The 19,489-nt window shown below is 40.3% G+C and overlaps 1 protein-coding gene across 2 annotated transcripts; it reads right to left on the bottom strand.

Moving 5' to 3' along the window:
- Positions 1 to 1,743: 1,743 nt before the first annotated feature.
- On the bottom strand, positions 1,744 to 19,356 carry LOC105028204 (ATP-binding cassette sub-family D member 2). 2 transcript variants are annotated; one of them, XM_010900769.4, is made up of 10 exons: positions 18,198 to 19,356; positions 16,177 to 16,357; positions 15,773 to 15,894; positions 12,234 to 12,402; positions 11,579 to 11,673; positions 10,060 to 10,205; positions 7,272 to 7,417; positions 3,817 to 3,901; positions 3,498 to 3,623; positions 1,744 to 2,804 (listed from the first exon to the last, which is right to left on the bottom strand). In XM_010900769.4, exons 1-10 carry the CDS (start codon positions 19,140 to 19,142, stop codon positions 2,579 to 2,581), a joined length of 2,241 nt encoding a protein of 746 aa, XP_010899071.1. In that variant the 5' UTR covers positions 19,143 to 19,356; the 3' UTR covers positions 1,744 to 2,578. The 2 variants fall into 2 exon arrangements, with proteins under 2 accessions (XP_010899071.1, XP_019898146.1); XM_020042587.3 differs by lacking the exon at positions 1,744 to 2,804 and adding an exon at positions 3,238 to 3,281.
- Positions 19,357 to 19,489: the final 133 nt, after the last annotated feature.

Below are 19,489 nucleotides of genomic sequence, written 5' to 3'. Positions count from 1 at the left end.
CCCAAACACACCTCCAAGACGACCACTGCCTTGCTAAAGAAGCTGAGGGTAAAGGTGATGGACTGGCCAAGCATGTCTCCAGACCTAAACCCTATTGAGCATCTGTGGGGCATTCTCAAATGAAAGGTGGAGGAGCGCAAGGTCTCTAACATCCACCAGCTCCATGATGTCGTCATGGAAGAGTGGAAGAAGACTCCAGTGGCAACTTGTGAAGCTCTGGTGAACTCCATGCCCAAGAGGGTTCAGGCAGTGCTGGAAAATGATGGTGGCCACACAAAATATTGACACATTGGGCCCAATTTGGACATTTTCACTTAAGGGTCCTCGCTTTTGTTGCCATCAGTTTAGACATTAATGGCTGTGTGGTGTGTTATGTTGAGGGGACAACACACTACTGTACACTCACTACTTTACATTGTAGCAAAGTGTCATTTCTTCAGTGTTGTCACATGAAAAGATATACTCAAATATTTACAACGTGAGGGGTGTACTAACTTTTGTGAGATACTGTAGATACTCATGGTCATGTATGACTATTTTCTTTTGTACAGTTTCAAGCATTACATCTTCATTAGAAACACCCAATCCCTCACTCCATTCCTATTCTCAGTCATTTTAAGACATTGTTTCATCCAGCAGGACGTTGTGCGAACATCCTGTCAACGAGACGAGCAACACATTTTAATTTTTTATTAATCATTTTATTTATTTTATGTTACAGTGAAATCAGTCCTAACCATTTGAGTTGTGTCCATTCGAAGACACAGTATTGTTCAGAATCCTATGGAACAATGAGTCTGAACATGTAGGTCCTATCCATACTTTTAATCCATTTATGACTGTTGTTAGAAGCAGTATATTACAAATGTTCATTACTTTACTTCCATGATCAACCATTCATGGTGCATGCTATTGTATTGTACCTCCCATAATGCTTTCTGTTTAGTATTGATTGAAACAGACATCTCAATAACTATAACTGAGGCATCACTCACAGTCCATGCAAAAAAAAATATAATTAGGCCTTTAACAAAGTAAACATTTCAATACAATGTAGAGTTTACATTAAGTATAGTTTCTATCCATCATTTATGATTTCACTTGTCTTATATGACCGTTTAGCCTGAGATGTAGGGCTTAAGAGTGGTTAAAAGTGTTGATATTCTATCTTGGTGTTACACATTTCCTTCTGTGACACTGATATGCCCCAGTCATCACTCTGGAGGGTATAAGCCAATCATTTGCCCAATATTAAGGGGTATGTCTGATTGAATGTGCAGAATAGGGGATACACAAAGGCTACAGCACCAGGACTGCTCTTAGATTTGACCTATAGCAACCTCAACAGAGCTGAACAAACGGCTTTGAAACTTTACTGTACATACACAGGTTTTCACAGAGAAAAATACTACGGAGAACATAGGCAGCATTGTTGAACAACAAAATGACCTACATTAAAAATAAATGTAATGGCGCTGTCACACAAAAAAGTTCACAGTATACAGTCTGAGATTGCTGGTAACACGTTTTATCGTTGAACTAAATTGTTTACTGTGTGAGTGGATGTCACAAATTTACAGTTAATTGAATGAAGTTGTGAAACACACTGTAAATGTCGTGCTGAAGATGGGACATGTCTGCACGGGGCCGAAGACTGTGGTAGGAAAGATAACAACACCCTGTACCACAGATGTTAGCCTAGTGACAGTGAACAGGGCATTGCCAGATGGCAGGCGAGTATTAGCGTGTGTGCCCGCGGGCATACGTGCGCACGTGTGTATGAGCCTAGTCCAGCCAACCCGTCACGCTCTGCTGGTGACAAGACAGAGAGCCTCGGAATCCATTGTACTTGTCCGGTAAAGCAGAGCTGAAACACAGCTGTGTCACTAACGCTGTAATGTCCACTAATAGCCCCCTGCTATAGCCATCTTTAAGCCTGAGCTAACAAAGGCAAATCAGGTCTGCGGTCCCCAAAGTGCACCGTGAAGTCAATGGAAGGGGGGAATTTGAACCTGGTAACTAAATAGTTAGGATGAGGTATAGTATTATGTATGATTTTACTGCAGATGCGGGTCTGCCACACATTCTGCAATGAAATTAGGTCTTAACAAGATTACAAAAATGGAGACCATTAAATAAAGGTGTGGTGCATTCATTTAGGGCAATTGGACTCCCAAAAATCCTTGTGAGTAGCTTTGACCTTCATGAACAGCTTGCTGATTGTAAAATCCTGTGTTTCAGTAAGTTTCGCTGTTCTATAATCCTTTCTAATAAAAATTGTACTACTTTAGCACTCAAAAGTACAGAAATAAAATGTGCCTTCTAATACTGAGTAAAGTGCTAATAATTAAACTATACAACATTGTTCAAACAAAAACAAACTGTTTGTCACAGTTTGTCAGAGACAGTAAATCTCTCAATCCATCCAGCGATGAAAACATCTAAACCAAAATTTTTGATGATTTATAAAACCCAAAACTGGAAATGTCTGGGCATACACAATTGTTCAGTGTGTGTTCAAAAACAGAAAATACTTTCACTTTTCTAGACAACTGTTAAATGAAATAGTTCCATACTTTCATATTTCTTCTGTCACTTCTTCTGCTCCGGCTGTTTTGAGAACTGAGTCCTCTCCAAGGATCTTGCAGAGTTCGTTGAGTCTGTGTTGCATCTTGGGTATTCCAGCCAGTGAGGACTCAAGGCGTTGCTTCTCCTCGGTCAGGGAGAGGCGCGTGGCAGTGTCCAGCTGCTCAAACCTCCATCCTCCCTCGCCATCAAACTGCAACAGGTGAGTGTGGTACTTCCTGTATGTACAGCATGAAGAGTTCAACACATGACCTTAGAGCTGCTAAGACCACTTCATGGTTGTGTTGTTTCTTTTGGTTTAAACATGTCACTGTAATTATGAACCATATTTTTTTGTCGTGTTCATTTGACCTTATGCAGCGTTCCCCGTGGTTGTGAGGGGCTTTTATGGAGGACGTATTTGTGTTGTGAATCTACGTTGCGCTGCGCTGACCCTTGTTGCGTAGTGTTATGTCACGCTGTGTTAAACGTCATTGAGTTACATAACAACTGGTGAGGTTAAAGAAGCCAACTGAAAAACAGCGGTAGCGTGAAAGGGGGCCAGACTTTCACAATATTGCGGTTGTACTCTGTGCTACAGTCTTGTTTAATGCCTGAGGGTAACTCTGTTAATACAAAGAGGGCAGTGGTACATTTGCTTACAGCATAGTACCTGTTTTGCATGAGTGCTTCTTCTTTTTGGCCTACAGTAACATCTGCAAAACAGTTCTATTTGAAAACTGGGCCAAGTAATGTGCTAATTGTAAGTCACTGTGGATAACAGCACATTCTAAATGACTGACACGTAAATGTCAAACGTTTTATACTGCTACAGTAGACCGACTCACCTCACAATGCTCTAAGAGAGATAGGTGACTGACAAAAGAGACACTACCTGAAAGAATTGTCCAGATATGTTATCTCTCTCTTACCAGAGGGAGGGCCTATGGGTGATAGACAGCAAGGATATCCCAGCATCCTTTGCTGCCTGGAATATTTTTCCCTCAACATCGATGCTGACAGCACTGGTGCACTCATCCAACAGGGCGTACTTTGGCCTGACACCAAGAAGAGAAAGGAGTCATTTGTGAATTTTTCATGAATGATTCATTAATCAGTCAAACAACTTGCAAAGAAATTGTTCAACTCTCTGAAACAAAAAAAGCACCAGAAGCTGTTGAAGCGTCAACACTTAAAACCACAGTCCTTCTAGCCTATAGGGAGAGTTCAGGACGGCAGGTCCGGTCTTACCTGTTGTAGAACATGCGAGCCATGCCCATCCTCTGCTTCTCACCCCCGGACAACACATCCTTCCAGTCCATCTCTGCATCCCAACCTGCACACACACAGCCACGGTACCATCAGATCACACAGGAAGTGCTGTCACTGACCACAGTCCTATTCTCCAGGAAATAGTATTCTGCGTGAGCATTTTGAAATGGCATTTCATGCTTCAGACATGAATGTGACTACCAAACATTATAATGAGATTGTCTTCACAGTTGGTCTGTAGCGGCACGTGAAGAGCTGCTCGAAAAGGTGGAGAATGGTGACTGATTATAATAGGTCAGGATTTAAACAAAATGAACAAATATATTTAACAATATTTCTAAATAGGCTCAATTTCAGAGGTGTGGTATCATAAAATGTACAGGATTAATACCAGCCTTTACTGTAATAACGTGGGTTTAGGATACAGGCTGCTCAGGACTCGGTTTTTAATAACATAAAAATTGAGAACAAGCAATTGGTACAGGAAAATAACTTCTGAATATGAGAGTCATCAGCATAATCTGAACTCCTGTTTCATGACTGATATATGAACACACGTAGCGTACACAGAGGTCAAACCCATTTTATAAACGTCCAAAACAGGACCAGGCTTAAGTAATGTAGTGTCCCTACAATACAACAGCTGAGAGGAGATGTCCATTCACTGTTTTGCTGTTCCCAAACTTGATCTCAAAATATATACTTGATAATGTATATATAATTAGTGATTCATTTCCAATTCTATTAGTCTCATGAGCCAAACCCTTTCTAGTGTTAAGGGGAGGGTAGACTATGTGAGAAGCAGAGGAGGTGAGAAGAGGATGGGCATGTTTTTCATTAAAAAAATATATATGTATATAAGCGTTATAGGACTCAATAAAACAATTCCTCTATTGTTCCAAGTGCATCTTGGCTGAATAGGTTGTGCTTTTGTTCACAAAAGTCTAGTCCACTTTATAACTGCATAAGCTACTATTTTTGCATTAAAGGATCCCTTTTGCAATTGTTTTTAAGAACACACCAAAAAAATCCACCCCTCAATCTGAGAGCAAGAGCAAGCTGATTTAACACAGGTATTTTACAAATCCTTGAGCAACCGTTTAAAAATAGCAAAGCACTGACTGTGAAAGGTCAACATTTACAGTAACCATGGTAACAACAGTGGAGAGATGGTTAAAAGTTCAAGAACATTCAATATGAGAATGACTGTCACATTTGCCTGACTTGGAACATAATTCCTTTTCTTTGTCATGTCATGCATTTCTGTAACCATGCCACAGAAATTCCACAAAAGACAAAAAAAAACTACATTCTTCCAGATTTCAGATCCAATGACACAAGATGAAAACGCAAGTCTCCATTGTTTCCCCAGCCAGCATTTGCATGCTAACGGGGAAAATTATCACCTCTTTTGGAGGGAACCCAACATCAGGATTCCAGATTATTTTAGTCAAATTAGCCTCTGGGTAGGAATCTTTCTCACAGTGTTTTCAGACAGAGTAGCCATTCATGACAGTGACCAGGAAGTACTAAGGTTACAACAATGTTCAGGAAAAAAAGTACCCTATATTACCTTAATGAAACATGGACGCTACAAAAAAAATGCTGAAATACCTACTTGAGAGTTCAAATGAAATATAGACAATGCCTGGTACTAAGAAGGAACCATTCTTTAGTTTTCTTTTGATTGTGATTTAGGTGCCAATATACTTCCATAATTTTGTAATAAGATATAATTTAAATATTTTTTCCATATATATTGCGCAAATTCAATCACTTAATTATTCCATTTGATCTATATTCCATTATGTAAAACTGAATTGAATGAAAACTGAATGCTTTTTTTGTAATTACCTTAAATCTTATATCAATTTCTACATTTTCAATATGGATTTTTTATTTTTTATTTCCTGTTTATGAAGTTTACAAACTATCTTCAAAATATTGATTCAAAACATCATCCTGGCACCAGAAATAGGGGGGAAAAAGAATGAAATGCTATCTGTGTCGTAAATAAACAAAAGATAGCAGTTTGCTTCTGTTTGTAATGCCAATGTGGCGTGATTTGTATTTTCATTCTATGAATTTGTGTCTCTGTAACTCATTACCATATACAACGTCCAGAGTTCAGCAAATACAATCTCAGGCTAGTTCTAATAAAAAGCTGTTTGAACTGCTCTAACTCATTGAGCGTTTGTACCCTGAGACCCCTCCAGGTCCCGACCCACAGAGGTGGTCTTTCTCCAGGATCTAGTCTGCATCACCAATATCGTCTGACATGACAAGGCAGTATTTTGCTGATAAGTGTGGGTAGGCTAGAGCTCCTATTGGATGAAGTTATTGTCAGGCGATAACTAGAAAAAAATTTAAAGCAGAAATCCTTACCGTGTAACTATGTTTTTCCTGTGTAAATTCAGGCCATTTTATGTTTGCTGAAATCCATATTATTAAAATATGCTTCAGTGAAATACAAACACAGATGTTCTGTTGCTATAAAATGGCAATTCAGTTTGAATGCCCGTGAGGCAATCAAATCTCAGATTTCACAGGGTAATGGACTTCATGATCAATTGCGAAACATAATACAGATATGTATTTTGTACTGAGCTCCTGCCCTCCCACACACAACTCCAAACTCTAGAACACTTCCTGGGAAATTCAGCAGATGTTGTGGAACAATTTCCTATTCCCTCTTCGTACGTGGTCAGCATTTCACTACTTCCAACAGTTTAAATCCCAGTGGTAAAATTAGAATCCTTGTGCTGAAATTCTGAAGTGTACTTTCAACAGATGGGGTGGGGTTAAATGAAAGCAAGTGTCTTGATTACACAGGTTAATGATTATGATCCAATGTTTTATTGTGTACTAATGTATTGTAGATCTCTGAAAAGACGGATAAGATCATTGGAGGTACATCACCAGCCATGAATATGCTATCAGAACCATGTACACGTGTGTAGTCTGCACTCTGATCTGGTCTGACCATATACAATGTCCACAGTTCAGCAAACTTAGTTTAGTTGGCACAACTTCTGATGGAAAAAAAACTGTTTATCTTGCCTCAATAATATTTGTGGCAGGGGTCTAACCCCAGTCTGGTGAGGGGAGGGGATTTAGAATTTCAGTCAAAGACAGTAAAATCAACCGGAGCACAGATTATTTTAATGTAGGAAATGTGATCATGTCTCGCTGTAATCAATGTATTAAATTATTATCATTTTAAAACCCAGCTTTTGGATTTGGTTGCTGTCAACGTAGGATTCCCTTTGGAAATATTACAATCATCATAAGTGTAAATGGCTCTTCAACAGGCTATTGCAAAGTTTGTCAGGCTTCAGCTAAGTCTTTGAAAACTGTCCCTACACCTTCAGGCTCACACTGCCCTCTATTCATTCAGCCTTTAGGCTGTTTCCGTCCCCGGTCACTATTCTTACCTCCTTCTCGGGTCACAATTTGATTGAGGTTAACAATGTCGAGTATGACCTCCAGGTCCTTGTCTCTGTAGCCTTTGTTATGCATGTCCTCCAGAGAGTCAGGGTAGATCACCTGGTCCCTGAGCGTCCCTATGGACATGTACGGCCTGGAGAGAAAAGAGGGGCATAAGGATGGAGTTGACAAGAACAGTGAGAATGCTTGTGTGTCATAATTCAGTAATCCCCTCCTGAAGTGCTTCATCAGATTTCACTCTATTTCTACAGAGGCCATGAAGAGGGTCGGACAACGTGTGTGGTGCTGCCCTTAGGCCTTTCGTCTAATCTACCACTGCATCACTTCCTCACTTATGACAACTGATCGATACTGACAGGCCAGTGGTCATTTCACTAGGTGTTACAAGACAACAGAACCAAAGAGGAGGGAAACAAGGTGACTGTCCTGAAGACGCCAACATTTATTGGACAGGAATGTTTTAGCCAAAAGCGCAGTGGACCAGATTCGTACCCATACTGAAGCAGTAAGTCATAGACCACTACCCCACCGTAAGCCACACTAAACATATACAGCTCTGGAAAAAATTAAGAGACCACTGCACCTTTTCCTTTCCTTTCCAATAAAGTCGAAAAGAAAGGTTTTGAGTGAGGAACAGAAGGGTTAAAATTAAGAGACCACTGCAAATTGAATGCTTGTTCCTCACTCAAAAGTTTCCTTTTCAACTTTTTTAGAAAGGACAGAAAAAGGTGCAGTGGTCTCTTAATTTTTCCCGGAGCTGTATATTTGCTTTTGTAATGACATTGGTAACCAGTTTATAAAAGCAATCAGGCATCTCAGGGGTTTGTGGTATAACATTCATAAACATGAATTTGACAAAGATCAATCATGTCAGAACTTTTTCCACTTTTAATGTCACCTATAATGTGATCAATTCATTTGAAAAATCTTCGAGGGGGGAAAATGACAAATAAAAACCTTACAATAACCTGGTTGCATAAGTGTGCACACCCTCTTATAACTGGGGATGTGGCTGTGTTCAGAATTAACCAATCACATTCAAATTCATGTTAAATATAAGTCATTATACACCTGCCATCATTTAAAGTGACTCTGATTAATCACAAAAAAAGGTTCAGCTGTTCTTCCAAAGCATCAGAGGGATCTAATTGTTGAAAGATATCAGTCAGGAGAAGGTTACAAAAGAATTTCCAAAGCATTAGATATACCATAAAACACAGTGAATTCAGTCATCATCAAGTGGAGAAAATATGGCACAACAGAGACATTACCAAGAACTGGATGTCCCTCCAAAATGTATGAAAAGATGAGAAGAAAACTGGTCAGGGAGGCTTCCAAGAGGCCTACAGCAACATTAAAGGAACTGCAGGAATTTCTGGCAAGTACTGGCTGTGTGCTACATGTGACAACAATCTCCTGTATTCTTCATATGAATGGGCTATGGGGTAGGGTGGCAAGATGGAAGCCTTTTCTTACAAAGAAAAACATCCAAACCTGGCTCCCCAAAAAGCATGTGGCCATAATTCCAAAAGGTATTTTTGGCGCAAATACAACACTGCACATCACCCAAAGAACACCATACCCACAGTGAAGCATGGTGGTGGCAGCATCATGCTTTGGGACTGTTATTCTTCAGCTGGAACCGGCGCCTTAGTCAGGGTGGAGGGAATTATGAACAGTTCCAAATACCAGGCAATTTTGGCACACAACCTTCAAGCGTCCGTTAGATTTGGAGCGCTTTTGCAATGAAGCGTGGGCAAATATTGCCACGTCAAGATGTGCCATGCTAATAGACTCCTACCCAAAAAGACTGAGTGCTGTAATAAAATCAAAAGGTGCTTCAACAAAGTTTTAGTTTAAGGGTGTGCACACTTATGCAACCAGGTTTTTGTGTGTTTTTAAGTTTACATTTTTCCCCCTGAAATATTTCAGTTTGTTTTTCAATTGAGTTGTTCACTTTATAGGTCACATTTAAGGTGAAAAAAGTTATGACATGATTCATCTTTGTCTCATTCTTTTACATCACAAGAACCTGGCATTTTAACAGGGGTGTGTAGACTTTTTATATCCACTGTATGTATCCAGGCGATTTGAGTTGGTTCATGAATAAGAACAGTCCTAAGTGGTGGCATACTGGCCATAGACCACACCCCCTTGTGCCTATGGTTTCAGTATAGCAGTTTGCCCTCAAACTCAACTCTGGACCTTGAGGCCAGTTCTATTGCATTTCTTCATTGTTCCCCTCTAATCAGGGATACCAGGTATGTGCAATTCACTCTGGATGTCTTAAGTTAAGAGTTGAATACCCCAGGGTTTATATTATAGCAGACAAAGCTCAACGCCCCGTGTCTCACCATGTGAGGTAAATATTTCACTACTCCATGCTCTGGATGGGGGGTTAGGGTTAAACCCTTTCACTTCCCATGGAGGTCCAGTTACTTAGTCTGGAGTGTAAGGTTCCCTACCACAATTTAAAAAACATTGTGTCTGCGTGTTTGATATCGGTCTATCTTTATCCCACAAATTCACACAAAGACAGTAAAAACCTCACAAATTGGACCACACAGGTTTATCTGATGCCTACAAGGAGAAAGGCAATTTACTGAATAAAAGTTAGAATTGGGGTAACTTTTAGATGTAGGCCTTATGGGTTAAGTTTAAGGTTAGGGCTAAGTTAAGGTTAGGCATTAAGGTTTGATTATTAAGGTAAACACGTCGGCACGTGTTTGAGTAGGACATGTGTGGGAATCATGGAGTGGTAACCTCTGTGCTAACCTCTGTGGTATGTAGAACATGTGTTGTGGGGATGGTTTATGGAGAAGACCCCCATAGACCGGCCACAGCCCACTGAGGATCCTGAACAGAGAACTCTTCCCACAGCCATTCGGACCTGTTATCAACAGGTGCATCCCCTCCTCAACCTGCAGAAACATGATTCACACACAAACCTGTTAAATCATCGGAGTACTTAACAGTGGATGTCTCCATCTGACTCTTTATTTGGGGTTTTATCAGACAATAGTCTCGGACCTCACACATTTCAGAATGGTAAAACAATCCCCAGCACCTTCTGTATAATCAGCAAGATTGCCAAATGTATGCAAATTTTAAAAACCAATCTCAAAGGCATAGTCATTCATAGTCAAATTGTCATCTGTGGTAATCAAAATGCTGCTCCACAGAGACTGCAGATAGCAAACAATTTCAGTAATAATTCTGCAATGTGGTTGTACGAGGTCATCTATAAAATTTTATAAAAGATGTCCTGGAATTCAATGGCTGAAATTTCCAGAAACATGCTAACTAGATGCATGAAGTGCCTTCAACATAATTGATTGATAGATGTAGTTATGTTATAATATTGTGTCAATGAAGTGTTGTATATAGGTGGAAAGGGGTTAATTCGTAATAATTACAGATAAAGGTAAAGTGGATAAATGTATTTATCTATTTTGTAAGAGTTTTCTTGCCTCTGGTTCTTTAAGATTTATGTATGTTGTAAACACTTCTTAAAGACTATTGGAAGACTGGCCCTTTGCCTGTGTGGTCCAAATCAAATACAAACTTAATAAAATAGCCTCTTATCAAAACATTATTTAAGTGTCACGTCCTGGCCGGCCTATGAGATCCAGCGCCGTCTCTCCCCTATTTGGAACAAGGACACCTGTTAGTTGATGTTGCCCTCATCTGTGTCCCTCTTCACTGTCCCTATTTAAGTTCATCCTTCCTAGTGTATCTTGTCAGTCACTGTTTTGGATTCCATTCCTTTTTGTAAAGTTGTTCTTGTTTTAGTTTTGTTAGTTAATTTAATGGAAAGTCCACCAGTCTCCCTGTGCCTGTCTCCCGCCTCACTGGACTGTAATCTCAATGCATTTTTTGTAATGGATAATGCTGGGCAATAGGAAGCCATAATGCACACTAAGAGCCATAACATTATGTCACGGGGTTGATATGTGTCTGAAATTATTATGTGTTCTTCCTTCTCTTAGCCAAACTTAACAAATAAATGTGCAATTCAAACTGAAGTTAACTTGCCAATAACACAACAAAGACCAAGGCATATACACCCTGCCCTGGGGATGAAGCCTGTCTCATAATGAGAACACTGGAGGATACAGAAAATGTAGTAAAAACAAACACCTCACAAACAACACATGCTAGTCACAGTGTAAAGACAACCTGCAACAACAACATGTTGGGATAAGGTCAGGTGTTACTTCCCGGTTTCACTTCATTTGAAAATGGGTTGGCCCTGCTGAGCTTTGGCCAGGCTTTTGTTTTTTTATTTTCTCACCTTGAAGTTAAGGCTGGAGACCACAATGTCTCCATTGGGAGTGATGATTGGGACACTGTTGCACACAATCCCATTGTCCACATCAATGACTCTGCCTGAAGAAGCCAAAAACACAAAATAAATAATAAGTAATGTGTTTTATTCCACATGATCAGTTCAGTCAACCCGATCACATGTTTCAGGCACGAGACAGGTTCATTTTCATGCCTGTGCAAATCTGATCAAATATGTTGTACAGTAATACGATACCATACAACAGGGTTTCCCAACCTCTCCTCGGGCCTCGCCAGATGTTTCACATTTTTGTTTTAACACTAATCTGGCAGAGCTAACTGAATTTGTCAACTAATCATCAGTCCTTTCACTCATTGTTTCAGGCATGGCAGGAGTGCTGGTAAACCTCTCCCCAGGGACACAAGCGGCTAAAGGTTCTTGCCCACGGCACAACATATTGAAGCCAGTAGGCCTCCAGCTGCCTGCGTGCTCCCATAGCTTGTGGCTACTATCACCCATTATGCAGTAGACTAGTAAAGCAGTTGAGTGCTCAATAAGATGAAACTTCAGAGTCTCGATGTTTGGGAATTACTCCAAGTGGCAATGGACAAATGTGTACTGAAAGCTAAACATCGCAAATAGTTGCCATTTAAAAATGTACCTTTGATTTCCAGAGGCCCCTCGATGTGCATCTCTGGCCTTGCCACGTTCTTCTTCTCTGCTGTTCCTGTGGTTGAAACAGACGAGCGCTTGTAAACACCCCTCTGCACCTCGCCAAATACCAGGAACATGTTGTGGACGCGCGCTGTGTACCCCGCCAACTCTGTGACCTGTAACAGAGAACCGTGAAGGTAAAAGGTTATTCGATAAGGTAACAGTGGATAGGAACTAGTCAGAATGAACTGACATCTTACCCCACAGAGTTCAGAGTTTATCATTATTGCCAGATAATAGCGAGTTCAAAGATGTGGCTGCAGAGAGAAATGTGTATATTTGAAAAGCATTCATAATGACATGGGAACATTATATTAGCAGAAGCACAGCAGACATTATAATATGCACTGGAAATCCATTAAGAATTAAACCCTTGTTTGAATGAATGACGTAAAAGCCCCTAAGGGATATATATATAGGCCAAATGTAATTACTACTTTTTTGCAACCACATTATTCACTTGAAGCTTAATCTGGCTATAAACAAAGGCTGGTTTTAGGTGTGTTTATTTGTGTTTTCAGGAAACTGTGTAAGAAGAACACACAGCACTTAAGTGAAGGCCTGAGGCAATCCTAATGGACAACTGCTGCATCAATAACAGCAACAGCCTTTCCACACATCAGCTTTGGAAATATATGGGAGGGAGTCTGGTGACTGTAACAACCCCAGAGTCATGAAATCTCCAGGGGGGTCTCTTGATACATTTGAAGTCAGAGGTTTACATACACCTTAGCCATATATATTAAAACTCAGTTTTTCACAATTCCTGACATTTAATCCTAGTAAAAACTCCCTGTTTTAGGTCAGTTAGGATTGCCACTTTATTTAAAGAATGTGAAATGTCAGAATAATAGTATAGAGAATAATTGATTTCAGCTTTTATTTCTTTCATCACATTCCCAATGGGTCAAACATTTACATACACTCAATTAGCATTCGGTAGCATTGCCTTTAAATTATTTAACTTGGGTCAAACGTTTCAGGTAGTCTTCCACAAGTTTCCTACAATAAGTTAAGTTAATTTTGGCCCATTCCTCCTAACAGAACTGGGGTAACTGAATCAGATTTGTAGGTCTCCTTGCTTGCAAACGCCTTTACAGTTCTGCCCACAAACTTTCTATAGGACTGAGGTCAGGGCTTTGTGATGGTCACTCAAATACCTTGACTTTGTTGTCCTTAACTTTGGAAGTCTGCTTGGGGTCATTGTCCATTTGGAAGACCTATTTGCGATCAAGCTTTCCTGATTGCAACCATGACGTCCTGACTGATGTCTTGGGATGTTGCTTCAATATATCCACATAAATTTCTCCAAAAAGTATGATGTTTGTCCCCATGTGCAGTTGCAAACTGTAGTCTGGCTTTTTTATTTTCCTTGCTGAGCTGCCTTTCAGGTTATGTAGTTATAGGACTCATTTTACTGTGGATATAGATACTTTTGTACCTGTTTCCTCCAGCAGAACGTGCAGAAGTCAGAACGCCTCTCCTTCCTATGAGGTATGATGGCTACGTGGTCCCATTGTGTTTATACTTGCACTTGTACTTTTGTTTAAAAAGATGAATGAGGTACCTTCATGTGTTTGGAAATTACTCCCAAGCATGAACCAGACCTGTGGAGGTCAACACATTTTTTTTCTGAGGTCTTGGCTCATTTCTTTTAATTTCCCCATGATGTCGAGCAAAAAGGCACTGAGTTTAAAAAGGTAGGCCTTGAAATACATTCAAAGGTACACCTAATATTGATTCAAATGACGTCAACTAGTCTATCAGAAGCTGTTTAATGGCACTGTCAACTTAGTGTATGTAAACTATTGACCCACTTTAATTGTTATAAAGTGAATTATAAGTTAAATAATCAATCTGTAAACAATTGTTGAAAAGATTACTTCTGTCATGCACAAAGCATGCACAAAGCATGTCCTAACCGACCTTCCAAAACTTTTTTTTGTTAACAGGAAATCTGGGTAGTGGTTGAAAAATTAGTTTTAATTACTTCAACCGATGTGTATGTAAACTTCCAACTTCAACGGTATACTGTAGCCACAACAGACTACACTATATGATCAAAACAGAGATTACCTGGCATTGACAAACTGAATACACATACCAGGAATACTGTGGTTTACACTGCATGCCTATATAATTAAATCAGTCATACATAAGTTGCTCACATTTAGGGTGCTTTTTCATATCCCTGTATGATCCGGATCTTGAACTGTTTAGTATTCTGATCCGTGCTTTGCAACATGTGTGAAACACAAACGAACCCTTTCAGAAGCTAATCCCGGACCTGCGGGAGTTGAGTGTCTTAGATCAGGGACCAGAGAACCAGTTATTGTAACGCAGTGCCACATGTCATGTGGAACTTGTTAACGTCAAGTAGAACCTGACAGTTATTTTATCTTGTGAAAGTTATTTTTATAAAAATACCAAAAGTGCTTCAGGAATCAAATTTTTGTGAAAACGCCTTTGGTGGCATGCAAACCAAAAACGTGTATTCCAAGTTAGTTGAAGTGCCATGTTATTGGCATTGCAAAAATGAACTCAACCACAGACAAGATGGGGTGTGGCAGGCTGGCTCTGTTGCCAAAATTATTCACTTCGTTAATCTAAATACCAAGCTACCATTCACTGGAACTCCCAAAACTGGCAGTGGACTAAAACAAGGTAAAAGTATAACATGAAACATGGGTGTGTCCCAGCCTCAGGCTGTTTTCAGATGGCAGCAGTGACCCACCCTTTTCATCAGAATGTGTGCCCCAGCAGCATAGAATATATTATACCACTGTTTTACGAAGCCTGTAGGGGTGTGTGGCCCTGGTAAGACACTGTGATTGGCTGGCTGCAGGGCCAGCTGTAATGTAAGATATGACTTCAGGAATGTGTCTCAGCTTGGCTTGCGTCTTTTAAAGCACCAAAGCATATCATTGAGCCCAGTGTTTTGATAATGCTATTCCTACATGCAGATGCTTGTTGGGGCTATCCAACACTGTACCTAATATTAAGTTTTACTAGCTTTTCATAATTCCTACCACAATGTAAACTGTTTTCACATGAGCCATGACATTTAAGCCTTACATGCTTCCAAACACTGCCTGGCTGTAGCTATAATTAGCCTAGCTATCCATTTCTTCATTGTGTCCGTCTCTGTCGGGTTTCCACGGCGACTATTTTTCAAGAGCACAATTTCTCCTCGCAAAAAAACAGATTTTTGGGGGTGGAGAGTTGTTTGTCTGCAAAGCATTCTTCCTTAAATATATTGTTCTCCCCACTTGAAGGCATCGCAAAAAATTTCCCACATTGCTCTCGTGTTTGACACCACACTATTCAATTCCTCTTATAGACCAGCCTATCCTTCCACACAACGCTCCCTCTTGTCATCAATGAGTCCAGTAGCTTACTTTAACAATGTCTAATCACTCCAATGCCTCTTTATTGGAAGTGGAGAAAAGACAGGTGACAGAGTCAGAAAGAAAAGGGTGCCATCACCTCTTTATATGAGGACATGATCCTCTCAATGGCATCCGCTCCAGAGGCCAGGAGGTTACGTGCGGTAGTGAAAGCTTCTGTCCTCTCACTCACCAGCACCTGAGTTTGACCATCTGCAGTCTCTGTGAAAGAGGGAAGGTAAAAAAGGTTTGAGATAGCATACGAAGCTCCTTGGATTCTCAAATGTAAACAGCGAAGGGCCTTAGAAGTAAGGGAAGAGGCAATGGAAAGTCTGGAGAAAAAAATAACAGGCAAGACTTAATAGAGAGATTTAAAAAAAAAGATGACCAAAATGTGATCAAACGTCAATTCCTTCAAATGACATAACTATTTACCCTCCCTAAAAGACACTTAGACAAAAAGGACTGTAGCAATAAACAAGATGATGTTGATATGAAAATTACCACAGTCAGCGAAGCCGGTAGCAGTGATGATGGGCACAGCCACCATGACCAGTCCACAGCCGCTCCACACGTACTTCATGAGGAACTGCTCTATCATTATGTACCACAGACGCTTGGACAGGATCAGGTTCATCTGCTTCGCCAGGGCACGGTAGCATTTCTGCAGCTGACGCATCTCCACCTAAGACAACCAGACCATCAGACAAACAGATAAACACAAACAGTATCTTACCCACTTAGTATAGCTCATTTGCTTGTTATGAGGAGAGTGGACAGTCAGTCTCCTTACGTTTTGCAAGGACTTGTTGACAGTAGGAATCAGAGGAAGACAGGTGAAGAGGAGAAACAGAAGTGAAGGGCTGAGTATGGAAACCTGGTCCCCAGCGGGGAGCAGTAGAAGGGCATGGGGCCAGGAGCGTTACCAATCCACCATGGCTCAGGATAATATAGAATTATTCCAACACATTAATTTGCTGACAGTCTTATCTAAAACGTGCAGATAAGAAGGCTCTGAATCAGTTGAATGATAATCACTATGATGTAAAGCACTTCAACAAAACATTTTAATAAAATAAATAAAAATACTTCAGGTATTATAGTAAAATACTATGATATGTTTTTTTGGACATAATGGGAAAATGTTATATAGCACTGTAATTCCATCCCTTAAAATACATTAAGATACTGTATCTCTGGTGTGCAATAATACCTTGTGACAAGAAGAGGGGGCGTGTTATTAATGGCTCATTAAAATATTTTTTACGTGTGCTATATAAGAGGCTATATACTTGCTGAGTGACAATGCTGAACCAGTTTAACTCCTATGTTGCTGTAAACCCAATCCCTTAAGAAACATATAGGAGACAAACTGGTGTGGCAGCTGGTAGGCTTACTGAATCTTCAATATCTCATTTTGGTCAGTTTTTCACTCTAATTGCTTCCAGTTTGGAAGACTTCAGTTTAAGGGGAACAACATGTGTATCCATCTGAAATGTCCATTCCTACTGAATTGTCTTACTTAGCAAATATACTCTTTGAATCCAAAATAGGAGTGACAACAAATTCCAGACCATCGTAACTGTCAGCCTTTCCGAAACAACTTATTGCACACCTGAACCTCATTTTGATTGTGATTGCGATTAGTGGGGATAATGTGTAAAATCACAGATTTTAGAGAGTTTGTGATCACTTTTTAACAACAGTTATTTTTAGATGAGCTAGACAATAGGAATGGGCTGATCATGTGACTGTCGTACACCTTCAAGGCATCTAGCAGCAGAGATGATATAAAATACCTAATATAGGCTAGTCATTAATATGCTGTGGGTAAACATTTAGCAGCCAACCTGATCTCACCAGTCTCTTGATCCCTTTTTTGGAATACAAACCCCACCCCTGAATGAATTCCATTCATTCCCTCAACAATTCCTGTTCATTCATTCTTTCTTTCTGATTATAGTATACTGTAACATGTACATTATGTATATAGAGTACCAGTAAAACGTTTGGACACACCTACTCATTCAAGGGTATTTCTTTCTTGTCACCATTTTCCTCATTGTAAAATAATATTAAAAAAACTATGATATATATATATCACAGTGAATGGTTGTTATAGGCACTATGCAACATCCGTGCCTGGATACAGTTCTTAGTACCATATATTGACCATACAGGTATCTAGCACAGGTATCTTATTGCTAGTAAGTTATAAACTGGTTACCAACTATGTAGAAATGTTTAAAAAAACATGAATAGGTTATACTTGTGATATAGACCCCAGTTTATAATAAAATGTAATTACAACTGTTTTCATGCCATATTTGTTGTATTTATTATGTAGGTGTACTGGAATGTAGAAATTATACCAGCAGTTGATTGTCAGCTGCTGTCAAATGTATGGCCAACCCTTGTGGTTGTGCAATTGGATCCAAATACACTTGCTTCAACTCAAGGGTATATGTTTCTGTTGTGATATATACACCTGCAACGTAGTATGCTACTTCCATTTAATTTAATACCTTGTGGCCCCTGTAGAAGGCTATCTCCTCTGCATTGGCAATGATCCTGGAATGCACGTAGCGTAGATGGCCTTTCCTGTGGGCCTCCTCGGCTACTAGCTTTCCGAATTTAGGCGAACAGGCCCTCAGAACCTTGGCCGTGCAGAACACAACCAACCCGGCAAGCAGGGTCGGACCGCTGGCGTTGGCACCCCTGGACCGTGCAGTCTGGATGAGAGTATAGGAAGTGAGCATCACATCCAAGATGGGCTTGGTGAGGTTCGAATATAGATGTGCCACGGACTGGGAAAACATCATAACATCCTCGGTAAGAGACTGGTCCGGGTTGGTCAGTCTCCCGTCCATGTTGCTGACTTTATAGTAGGTTTGGTCGGTGAAATAGGTGGTGTACGCATGGTCCACTAGCCTTGTGCGAAAGGCCAGGGCCAGCTTGCACTCAAGGTAGCGGATAGCGCTGTTCACGAATGTAGCTGGGATGGCAATAAGGAGCCATTTCATCAGCTGGATGATGAAGCTGCGTGGTTCTTTTTCAACGATTGTTTTTACAATCTTGCCATCCAAGCCTGCGACGTAAATAGACAGAAACGTCCGGGAAATCAATGCGACCGAATGAAGAGAGAGCAAACCGAGCTCTTTAGAGACGAGCTTAGGAAATAGGATTTTTATCAGTTCAAGTATCTGTTTAAAAAATTCAGCGTTTACCCCAGGCGACGTTTTATAAGTCAGTGCATCTGTTTCTGTTTTAACAATAACTGTAGAGCCATTTTCCCCTCCTTTTGAACCTCTGTCCGTCTTTCTGCATTCTTTCCGTTTAGCAAATTGTCTGCAGACGATGGGGTACAGGGTTTTCACCCCGTATGCTGCGGCCGCGAGAAAGATTGCTCGCTTCGCAGCAGTCGTCCGGTCCAATTTCATTCTGCGCGCTGCATCAAGTATGTTGGACATATTTCCCCTGAATTCTTTACCAGGCAAAAGCCGGGTTAGTCCTTATTGATATAAGTCCATGGTACATCCATCGTGACTTAGTATCTGTGATCTTGATAAAAGAAAAACGGAACAAACATGTGATACGATGGTGCGATGCTTCAGACAGAAAACCGCTACGTTCCAGCATTTATTTCCGTCATTTCGTTGTGGTGCATTTTTTCGTAGGCAAAACCCCCGGAAGGAGACGACGGTTGCGCGAAGGACGTATTTAAATTAGGTCCTGTTGTACTTTCTAGTTTCTACTGTACAGACTATTGTCCCAGTATTTGCCTACATTGAATAAATGAATGTAGTCACTGAAAAAA

The sequence above is a fragment of the Esox lucius genome, chromosome 23 (genome assembly GCF_011004845.1).
Source record: "Esox lucius isolate fEsoLuc1 chromosome 23, fEsoLuc1.pri, whole genome shotgun sequence".
NCBI lineage: Eukaryota > Metazoa > Chordata > Actinopteri > Esociformes > Esocidae > Esox > Esox lucius.
This window is presented reverse-complemented; position numbering and strand designations above follow the sequence as displayed.

What these genes read in the sequence shown, in the direction of transcription:
- LOC105028204 (XM_010900769.4), bottom strand. Translation starts at nt 19,142, where the DNA reads ATGTCCAACATACTTGATGCAGCGCGCAGAATGAAATTGGACCGGACG. An exon ending in TACCGGCTTCGCTGACTGTG is followed by an intron (nt 15,895 to 16,176) that starts GTAATTTTCATA and finishes CCTCTTTCACAG; the next exon opens with AGACTGCAGATGGTCAAACT. An exon ending in ATGTTCTACATACCACAGAG is followed by an intron (nt 7,418 to 10,059) that starts GTTAGCACAGAG and finishes TTTTCTCTCCAG; the next exon opens with GCCGTACATGTCCATAGGGA.